The sequence below is a fragment of the Myotis brandtii genome, unplaced genomic scaffold (genome assembly GCF_000412655.1).
Source record: "Myotis brandtii unplaced genomic scaffold, ASM41265v1 scaffold59, whole genome shotgun sequence".
NCBI lineage: Eukaryota > Metazoa > Chordata > Mammalia > Chiroptera > Vespertilionidae > Myotis > Myotis brandtii.
Window position 1 is genome coordinate 3,760,749 of NW_005370223.1, and position 11,475 is coordinate 3,772,223.

Here is an 11,475-nt window from a genome sequence, read left to right on the forward strand (position 1 = left end):
GCAGTGGCTCGGCCAGCCCCAGGCCCCCCCACCCCACTGCCTGTGTCTGCTCTGGGCCACCAGAGCTGCTGCTCCGGCTCCGGCAGGCCCCCCTGTCTCTATCTCCATCTCCGCTCCGGGCCTCACCTGCGCGCACAACGTCCTCCTGTCTGGTTGTGACCTCTTACGGCGTCCCAGCCTAATTTGCATATTACCGCTTTATATATATACTAGAGGCCCGTTGCATGAAGATTCGCGCAATAGGCCTTCCTTCCCCTGGTTGCCGGCACCGGTTTTCCTCCGGTACCCGGGACCGAGGCCTTTGGTCCAGCCGCAGCGAGGCTTGGCTTTTCAGTCTTCAGTCTTCAGTCTTCACTCTTCACTCCAGCCGGAGCCTTCAGTCTTCGCTCCATGCCTGCGTATGCAAATTAACCGCCATCTTTGTTGGGTAAATTTGCATAGTTGCTCTGATTGGCTGGTGGGTGTAGCAGAGTGACACCAATTTGCATGTTTCTCTTTTATTAGTGTAGATATATAGATTTGGAAGTTTTTCCTCCAGTTCTTTGGTAACACATAGCCTTTTTAGTGTTATGTCTGTCTTAAGCTAACTCCAAAGCCAGAAACTGAGTTTACCTCTCTTTAATTTTTTGCTTTTTATTTGAAATAGTTATTCTTTAGATTCTGTTCAGTGTTTCGTACAAATTTGTGTAGCTTGAGCGTGTGAAAACTTGTCAAGTGCATATTAGGAATAATTGTACTTATTTTTTGGAGTAGGAGAAAGAGTTGAGCTTGTTAGAATTCTTTGGGTTGTTTACAGTTTTATCTTCATAGCAGTGATACCAAAATGTGGGGTGTTTGAGTCTGAGTTCATTGTCTCAAGAAACTGAAGAATGAAGTCACGGACAAAAATGGTTAAAGGGGGTAAAGTTTATTGAGAGAAGCCAGTCCTGGGAAAGGTGCAGCTGGGGTTCCAGGAAAGCTTTTTTTCCATATTATAGTTGGGTGTTAAAGTCTGTTATTCTATTCGTAGAGTCCCACGTGGCCATAAACCACACTTTAAAAATAAATATATTTTTACTGATTTCAGAGAGGGAAAGGGAGGGAGAACTAGAAACATCAATAATGAGAGAGAATCATTGATCGGCTGCCTCCTGCATGCCCCCTACTGGGGATTGAGCCCACAACCCGGGCATGTGCCCTTGACTGTAATCAAACCTGGGACCCTTCAGTCTGCAGGCCAATGCTCTATCCACTGAGCCAAACCAGTTAGGGCCATAAGCCACAATTTTTAACCTAAGGGGTGGATATAGCCTTGCCAGCTCCTGATTGGTCTTTTCAAAGAATTCTGCCTTAGCAACTTCCTTGGGATTAGTTTATATGCCTTACTGTCTTATGATTGGTTATCTGCAAGCTGCTGTCTTAGCAATATCTATACATTTTAAAGTTTGTCTCCTGCATGCGCTCTTTCTTCCCCTCCCAGTTGGGTTGGCTTAGCAACTCTGCCTAGTTGGGTTCCATGGACATGGACAACAGTGTGGTGATTGAGGGGTAAAGGTGGGGGAAAGTATTTTAGGCAGGGGAGGACATACATTTTTATTATAAAAATAAAAATTCTTAAAACATTCTGATTCCCTCCAGATCTGCCCCCTTCTTGGCTGTCTAGATTCATCTGATTATCTCCCTCCCTGTTCTCTCCCACCTTTAAAAATTTTGTTTTATCCTTACCCGAAGATATGTCCTTGTATTGATATGAGAGAGAGAGAGAGAGAGAGAGAGAGAGAGAGAGACAGAGAGACAGAGAGAGACAGACATCGATGTTAGAAACAGTGATTGATTGGTTGCCTCTCATACCTCTATGTGCCCCCACAGGGGGCTCGAACTTCCAATGTTTTGGTGTATGGGAAGACGCTCCAATCAACTGAGCCACCCAGCCACGGCTTCTCCAACCTTTTGGACCTTTTTCAGTTTGTCTTCTTTCAACCTAGTCTTTCACCATATTGTTTCACTAGTCTTAGCCTAAATAATCTTTATTCACCCCTCAGATATTGGCCCAATTGACATTTTCTCTGGTTCGGTCTCATTCTTCTAAGGGTGGGATATTGTTTCTGTTTTTCACTGTTCTTTTCATAGAAGTGATTTTAATCTAGTTGGTGTGATTATTTAATAACTTTTCTAAATTGTTTTCAAAAATTTAAGTTCCATAAGGACCATCCCTTTTTTCTATGGAGGACATGTCAAAACCTTGAATCTGTGGTAGGCCCAAGTGAATATTTATTGACATACAGCTGGTAATTTTTTCAGTGATTTCAGTGTTCTTTTGTTGTCTGATTGATTCAGATTGTAATCCTTTTTTGACAACCTAGTAGTCTATTTCCTTTTTATTTAAGTAATACATGTAAAATGTGCTCTTGGCCAAAGCAAAAACCAATGACTTTAATGAATGACTGAAGTTGAACTAAAATTCTAGTGATTTTCCTAATCAGAATTTTCAAGGTTCTATTTGAATGTTACTAATTATATATATAACATAAATATACTTTATTTCTCTCTTTTTTTCCTGAATAGATAAAACACTTTAAGTAGAGGAATTGAACAACTTTTTAGGAAATGATGAGATTAATGAAGGACAGCATTTGCTTCTTTGGTATTTTATTTGTTTGCTACCATCAATACATTATAAGATGTTGGATTTTCTATGTTATAATAATCAAGCAGTTAATTGTATTTTTGCTTTAAAGATAGACAAGTTTTACTTCCCATTTTATATGTTCATCTGTTATCTAACATTTAAATTCAAATAATGATATTTTTATTTCAGAAAATTTGAAAAATTTGTAAACAGGATATAATTTATATTTTATAGCCATCTGCAAATGCTAAAAATCATTATAATTGAAAAGTATAATAGTTAATATTAGTGGGGATGTTGAGAAATTCTGATGAATGTGAGACTTGATTCCAACAGTAAAATACCAAGCAGGCATTAAAAAGACCATTGTAGGAGTAAATGTACTAATGTTGAAAGATCTTGATGATCTATAAGATATGCTGTTTAGTCACTAAATAGAGGCTGTAGTCATATACAAATATATACCCATTAAAATTATATGTGTATCTATGAATACATAAAATCAAGTAGGCAGAGGTCTGTGGGTATGTATGCTAAACTCATAAAAAGTGGTTGTCTCTGGGGAGTGGGGTGGGATCAGAAATAGAAAAGAAGAGCTAATTTAACCAATTATTTTACTTAACATTTAATTAAAAACTTCTTTCTTTTCATTTAAGTATTGATGTGTAAGTTAAAGGGTCATTGTATACAGAACTAAATATAAATTTCTTAGCCTTTAAAACTGCTTTCATTTCTAAGTTGAGTTAGTGAAGTTTTGTACTCATTTTATTTTGGAAAAAGTGATCTAATCTTATTTTACTGTACAGGATATGAGTAATAACAAAAATACATTTTTGGAACCAATTTGTAGGTTCAAACTTTGCATTTGGGGATTCTATATAAATCTTCAGATCCAGCTGTTGCTGAGGCTATTCTTTCAACTGCTGTGAGGTGTGTTGATTTTAAAAGAATGGATGGCTGTTCTTCAAGTTTATGTAGGGCAAAAATTGTATGGTATTCCTATGAAAATGAATGGATTGTATAAGTTAATTCCTTTGCATTGAGTAATAAGAACCACTTCCACATTTTTATTTAAAAATTTGGAGGAATAATTTTCTTTGTAGAGATGCTATGTTGGTCCAGAACTTTCACTAGCTCTGTATTATAATGTCAGCAGATGGTACAAGTAGAGTCTTTAAAGTATTTGTTAATTAGGGCATATTAATTTCCAGTCTTTGCTACTACACGATCAAGACCTACATGTTTCTATTTCCTTAAATTTATCCTGGAGTTTTTCCAAGTTTAGTTTTAATGAGTTGTTTATCCCACTAGTTACATTAGGATTTATTTTCCCCTAGAGAGTAATGTTTACACTGATAGTTTTTAAACCTATTCTGTAAAATGAACATATGTTCAGACTAGGACTTAGGGATATGTGAAATAGCCATTTGTTAAATAAATTATTTTCACCAACTTAACTGTTAAAATGTAAGTTTAGTGATATTTCAAAAAAATTAGGTAAACTCAGAAGTTGTTAGATACCTCTTGTATGAATTTTATTGAGTTATTTTATTTTAAACAAAGTTTAAATAAATTTGTAGTGACATAAATCACAAGGAAAATTATACTTTTATTGTGCATTTTCATTGACATTTTAATGAGCCCCCCACCCCAAATAGCTTTAAAAAAGTTGTAAAAGCTATTGATTTGTTTAAAAACCTCTGATGTAAATATGGTATAATATTATGGGTTAATCAATTGGGTTTATGAAGTGGATACATGGGTGTTCATTTCCTATACTTGTTAGCCTGTTAGCAATATTTCAGAGTTGACAAAAACAAAAGAAAAAAAACCCCTCTTCATTGATATTATACAAACAGCAGGTACATTGTGTAAGTTACAATCTATTGCCAAATAATTTTAAAATAGTTTATTTTAGTTCAAATGCTACTGGAGTACTTAACAGACGTATAATAAAATGTACTTTTATTTGTAGTTGGTTACAGCTGGAAAGTAAAACAAACCACAAAAACATGTCCTATGTGTATGATATAACTTACTTGTTTATTATTGAATTCTGGCTTTTGTACAAAGTGAATTATTTCCTTTGATGTTGAATTAAATTGAATCTGAAGGAGGGAATGGCCCTCTACCCTTGGGCATTATTAAAAGGTAGAATAAATTAATCTTTTAAATTTGCATATGTTTAAGTTTTTATTTAAGTCTATGTTATCCATTTGGGAACTATTTTATGTGACGTATGATGACTTGAAAGTTAAAGTACCATGTACAGTAGCTGAATTTGTTATGAAATAGTAAAGACCCACTTATAAAAAGAATCCCAACTATAATTTTGCCTTATAAGTAAATATTGCTGTAGTTATAAGAACATAACTCTTGCTACACCATAGGACTTCTCAAATATCACAGTGTATCTGGCTGAATATAGATAGCTAGATTAATTGTGCATTTTTATATGTACTATTTTCTTCACTTAGTATTACTACTAATAAACAAATTTGAGAGCATAGTAGAGAACCATCTCTCAGTATTTAAACCCTTAGTTAAAGAAAAGAAAATGATTTAAAAAATGGCTGCAATGTTGGAAAAGCAGAAGAAACCAGTGATGGCAATGAAATATAAATTTGTGAATTGGGTCCTGTTTATTTTTTCTACTGTCTCTTGATCTCTATTATTTTAGCTGTTTGGTTTAAAGAATATTTTATTCAGTGCATATTTATTTTTTGGTCTTTTCTTTCCTGTCTATTGGTTTTATGGAAAACTGTGACCAAGATTGTAGATTGAAGGGTAAATCTAGGTACAGCCACATATTTCTGTTAAATATTTGGAAGTTGTATGGACAAGGCCATAGTAATCTTAATGTGAAACTATATACTTAACTTATAACATGCTAATTAAGAGAGATGTCTGATCCCAGGGTTTGTTTTTGTTGTTTTGAGTGAGAGAAGGTAATGGTTAGTTGCTTGGATAGGTGTTCCTAGGAACAGAGTTCTGAATACTTTAGGGGGATTTTTTTAAAATTGAGATAAAATCCAAATAACATGAAAGTCAACATATTAATTGTTTTAAACTGTACAGTTCATTGATTATTGGTATATTCACATTGTTTTCTATTCATCATCATTATCATCATTTCCTAATTCTAGAACAATTTTAAAACTCGAAAAAAGAAACCCGGTCTCCCCCTAGTCTTTTTGGCTCAGTGGATAGAGCGTCAGCCTGCGGACTAAAGGGTCTCAGGTTTGATTCTGGTCAAAGGCACGTATCTCTGTTGTAGGCTCCTCCCCGGCCTGGGTCCTGGTCAGGGCTCGTGCTGGAGGCAACCAATCGATGTGTTTCTCATATCAATGTTTCTGTCTGTCTTTCCCTCTCTCTTCCAGTCTCCCTAAAAATCAATGGAAAAATGTCCTCCTGTGAGGATAAACAAGCAAACAAACAAATAAACCCTCTATCTAGGCGTCTGGACATTTTATATAATCAGAACCTTAAATTATGAGGCATTTTCTATCTGCCCTCTTTCATTTAGTATGTTTTCAAGGTTTATCCATGTTGTAGTATGTATCACTACTTTATTTTTTTAATGACTGAAAAATATTTTACATTTTGTTTATCCATTCATTAGTTGTCTGACATTTGGGTTTCCATATTTTGGTTAAGAATAATGTTGCTATGAACTTGTATGTATGAGTTTTTATATGAACACACTTTCAGTTCATATAATTGCTTGGTCATATAGTAAATCTATATTTACCTTTCTGATGAACTGCCAAGTTGTTTTACATTGTGGCTGTACCATTATACAGTTCTACTTTCAGTGTGTGAGGGTTCCAGTTCCTGCTCATCTTTGCCAACATTTATTTTCTTAAAAAAAAATTTTTTTTTATTGATTTCAGAGAGGAAGGGAGAGGAGAGAGATAGAAACATCAATGATGAGAGACAATCATTGATCGGCTGCCTCCTGCACGCCCCACCCTGGGGATCAAGCCTGCATGTGCCCTTGACCGGAATCGAACCCGGGACCCAACCCGGGACCCTTCAGTCCACAGGCCGACGCTCTGTCCACCGAGCCAAACCAACTAGGGCTATTTTCTTTTTTTATATCTGTTCTGTTTGGTGTAAAATGGCATCTCATTGTGGTTTTGATTTTTCACTAATGATGTTGACTATGTTTTCATGTGCTTATTGGCTATTTCTGTATCTTCTTTGGACAAATGTCTATTCATGTCCTGTTTCATTTTTCATTAGGTCGTATGTCTTTGTGCCTTTGAGTTGTGGGAGTTTTTTGCATATTCTGAACACTAGACCCCTATTAGATATATGACTTGCAAATATTTTCTCCCATGCTCTATGTTGTCTGTTCACTTTCTGAATAGTATCTTTTGATATACAAAATTTAAAATTTTGAAGTAGTTCAATTTATTTGTTTGCTTTGCTTTTGAAATCACATTTAATAAACTGTTCCTTAATCCAAGATCATGAAGATTTGCACTTGTGTTCTAAGAGTTTTATAGCTTTAGCTTTTGATCAGTTTTGCTTTAATTTTGGTATGGTGTGAGATAGTGGTCTAACATCGTTCTTTTGTATCTGGTTATCCAATTGTTGCAAACCATTTGTTTAAGACTATTCATTTCCCATCACTTGATCTCAAAATCAAGTGGCCATAGACATAAAGGTTTATTTCTAGACTCTCAATTCTAGTGCACTGATTTTTTTGTATGCTCATGTGACACTCTTTGATTACTGTACCTATGTAGTAAATTTTGAAATTAGTAAATATGAGTCTTCCAACTTTTTTTTTCAAGCTTGTTTTGGCTATTGGGGTCTCTCACAAGTCCATATGAATTTTAGGATTCGTTTATTCATTTATTCAAAATAGCTGGGATTTTGATAGGGATTGTATTGGATCTATATATTGATTTGGCAAGTATTGCCATCTTAATATTAAAATTTCTAATCCATAAACATGGGCTATCTTACCATTATTTAGATTCCTTCTTTAATGTGTTTCAACAATGCTTTGTAGTTTTCAATCTAAAAGTCTTGCACTTCTTTGTTAAATTATCCCCAAGCATTTTTTCCCGTTTTGTTCCTGTTATAAATACCATTTTCTTAATTTTCCTTTCAGATTATTTGTGAGTGTATATAGATAGAAAACTTATTTTTGTATAATTATGTTGCACCTTGCAATTTGATTGGTCTTATTAGCTCCAGTGGTGTGTGTTTCCTTTAGGGTTTTCAATGTATAAGGTTATGTTATCTGTGAGTAGTGACAGTTTTATTTTTTTCCTTTCTAGTTTGAATGTCTTTTACTTATTTTTTTGCCTCATTTCTTAACTAGAAACTCTACTGTAATGTTGAATGGAATGGAAAGAGCAGATATCCTTGTCTTCCTCCTGATCTTGGAGAGAAAGCTTTTAGTCTATAACCACTAAGGATGTTAGTTGTGTGTGTTTTGTGAATGTTCAATGTCATGTGGAAGAAGTTTCCTTAATGTTTAGTGTGTTGAGTGTTTTTATCATGAAAGAGTAGTATTGGATTTTGTCAAATGCTTTTTCTCTGTCGATTGAAATGAACATGCTTTTCTCCCCCCTTTATTTTATAAATATGGTGTATTGCATTGATTTTTAAAAGTTGAACTACTCTTTTATTTCCAGGACAAATTCTAGCCGTTATGGTTTATAATGCTTTTAATATTCTTCTGAATTTGATTTGATAGTATCAAATAGTATTTTTTATCTATGTTCCCAAAGGATATTGGTCTGTAGGTTTCTTATGTTGCCTTTTATTTTTAAATTTATCTTTATTGTTGAAAGTATTACAGATATCCCCTTTTCTCCCCCCATAGACTCCCTCTACCCCGCACTTACCTACTCCGCAGGCCTTCACTGCACTATTGCCTGTGTCCATGGGTTATGGATATACGCATATAAGTTTTTTGGTTAATCTCCCCCTTCCCTCTGAGATTTATCAGTCTGTTGCATACTTGCATACTTCCATGTCTCTGGATCTGTTTTGTTCGTTAGTTTATTTTGTTCATTAGATTCCACATATAAGTGAGATCATGTGGTACTTGTCTTTCTCAGACTGGCTTATTTTGCTTAGTATGATACTCTTCAGGTCCCTCCATGCTGTCTCAAATGGTCAGAGTTCCTTCTTTTTTACTGCTGCATAGTTTTCCATTGTGTAAATGTACCACCTCTTTCTTTACCTACTCATCTACTGGTAGGCACTTGGGCTGTTTTCAAGTCTTAGCCATTGTAAATAGCGCTGATATGAACATGGGGTTGCATATAATCTTTCTGATTGGTGCTTCTGGATTCTTAGGATATTTTCCTAGCAATGGGATTACTGGGTCAAATGGCAGTTCCATTTTTTATTTTTTGAGGAAACTCCATACTGTCTTCCACAGTGGCTGCATCAGTCTGCATTCCCACCAAGCAGTGTACTAGGATTCCCTTTTCTCCGCAACCTCACAAGCACTTGCCACTTGTTGATTTTTTGATGGTAGCCATTCTGATAGGTGTGAGGTGATACCTCATTCTCGTTCTACTTTCCATCTCTCTGATAGATAGTGGCATTGAGCCTTTTTTCATAGGTCTCTTGGCCATCTGTAGGCCCTTTTTGGAGAAGTGTCAATTTAGGTCCATGCCCACTTTTTAATTGGGTTGTATAAAGAATTCTCATGTTGTCTTTGTCTGCTTTTGGTATCAGGATAATACTGGCTTTATGAAAAGAATTAGACAGGTTTTTCTTATATTTATTGCACAGGTTAAAAAGGATTGGTATTTATTCTTCTTTAAATGTTTGTTAGAATTTACCAGTGAAGGCTTCTGGTCCTGGACTTTTCTTTCTTGGGAGATTTCCACTTCATTTTTGAAAGATAGCTTTGCCAGAATTGTTATTATTACAATAGTTTTTTTATTTCAGCACGTTTACTGTTTCATCCTATTGCTGTGTGGCCTCCGTCATTTCTAATGGGGAATGCCTTCAAAACTCAACCAGACGTTTACAACTCTGCCTTCTTTTCTTGTTGGGTAAACCCTGGAAGTCAGCCAGGGTTGGGAGCTTAAGACCTTTTTGTAGTTTTCCCTCTGCAACTGCACAGTCCTGAACATGTGTAGTCTTTGGAAGATGTTGGAGCTTTTCAATTTTTTTATTGCCCAATTTTTTTATTACCCAATTTTTTTTTATTACTTTCCTCCCAAGATTTTGGTTCATTCATTTTGTTTGCCCTTTCTCTTACACATTGTCCCAGGCAGCATGGACTAATGTAATTAGTCCTCTAAATGTTTTCTATAAATACCCCTGTGTAGTTGTTTGGAAGAGTTCTGAATTAAGAGAGATAAGGAATGTGGGCTATTCAGTGCCACTGCTGAGCTTCTGGGCAGAGGACGCAACATGGAAAAGTAAAAATACTACAAAGCTCACTGTTACTACTGAGATTACTAGTAGCTGGGCTTTTTAATTAATTTTTTTTTTATGTTTAAGAGTTTACCTCTTTTGCTGCAGGCTTTTGGTTAGTTTTCAGAATTCTGAAAAATATTAATTCTTGACAGCTTTTGACATCTTTTTTGCTGCTTTTATGGAGGGACAGATTTTTGGTATACCTTATTCTGCCTTTTTTGCTGATGTCATTTCTCTGTAGGATAGTTTTAAGTGAAGTTTTATTTCAATGAGGAAGTAAGAAATTATTTGATAATCCAATGTTAGGACAGGGAGAGGAGGTAGGTGGATACATTAATAATGCTAATATCTTATCTTCACATTTTAAAGATGTTTTATGAAGTTAACTTCATATTGACATAGTTTGTGATTTTATAGTTATTTCTTGAAATATTGTAATTTCTTTAAAATGTTTGAAAAAAGAACAATACAGATTTTTCAAAAAATAATAGTCTAGATTTCTCAAGGGACCAAGTAAAGCAATATAGACATTAACATAGAGAAAACAAGGAGAAGAACACACAAAATGCATCCACTATTCTCCTCTTCTAGGAATGGCTACTATAAATAGTTCTATCCTGAACTTTTAATTTCAACATTCAAACCCCATGCAGATATGATTTTATGATGTGTGGGTAACCCACCACGTCCTGCCATTGTAAGGAACTGTCTTAAAAGGCAACTACAGAATGTCCCAAAAAATGTGTACACATTTCAACAGCTGAGAGCTCAGTTTTGAAAATGAAATGTATTTTAATAAACACTGCCTTTATTATTCAAAGTATGTACATATATTGTTTTGGGATACCCTAAATATATATTTTACTCACCCATATTTCATGATAGCCTTTCATGTGAGTAGATTTAGTGACCTTTATTATTTTAATATCTGAGTAGTTTTACATGAAGTTAATGTGCCAGAATCTAACAGTAAGATTGTCTCAGGTGTAGGCTATTTTAAATAATGCTGCAAACACTATCATGGTCTAAGTATTCTTGCAGACTCATCAGAGTTCCTTTTAGGTAGATTCCTAGGAGATGTGTTAGATGAGCCTGAGAGGTTTTTCTCATCTGAGAGGTTAAGAGTCTTATATTATTTTAATTTGAATTTCCCTTTTTCTGGCGAGGCTTAGAGTCTTTTCATGTTATGGGTCATTTCTGATTTAGCTAGAATTGGAATTCAGATTTTTTTGTAATTTCATGTCCTACCTCCAGTGCCTTAAATGAAAAACTTTGAAAGAAAGATTAAAGATTTACAAATATAAATAAACTAGAGGCTCAATGCACAAAATTCGTGCAAGGGTAGGCATTTGCAGTCCTGGCTGCCGGAGCCCTTGCACCTCTGGCTGCCTCATGGTCACGGCTGCCTCTCAACCCGCAGCCCTGCTCCCCACCTGCACCCGCCTTGGCCTGGCGCTGCCTGC

The 11,475-nt window shown here is 35.3% G+C and overlaps 1 protein-coding gene across 15 annotated transcripts in view; it reads left to right on the top strand.

Moving 5' to 3' along the window:
* VPS13B (vacuolar protein sorting 13 homolog B (yeast)) overlaps positions 1 to 11,475 on the top strand; it is a 631,834-nt gene that overhangs the window by 71,037 nt on the left and 549,322 nt on the right. The window contains exon 16 of one of the 15 annotated variants that reach the window (XM_014550216.1): positions 5,755 to 5,845. The exons of the other annotated variants lie outside the window; for them this stretch is intronic. Within the exon in view, the coding sequence (XP_014405702.1) occupies position 5,755 (1 nt within the window). The 3' untranslated portion in view covers positions 5,756 to 5,845. Of the gene's footprint in view, positions 1 to 5,754; positions 5,846 to 11,475 lie in introns of those variants that run through there. 15 annotated transcript variants of the gene reach the window in all.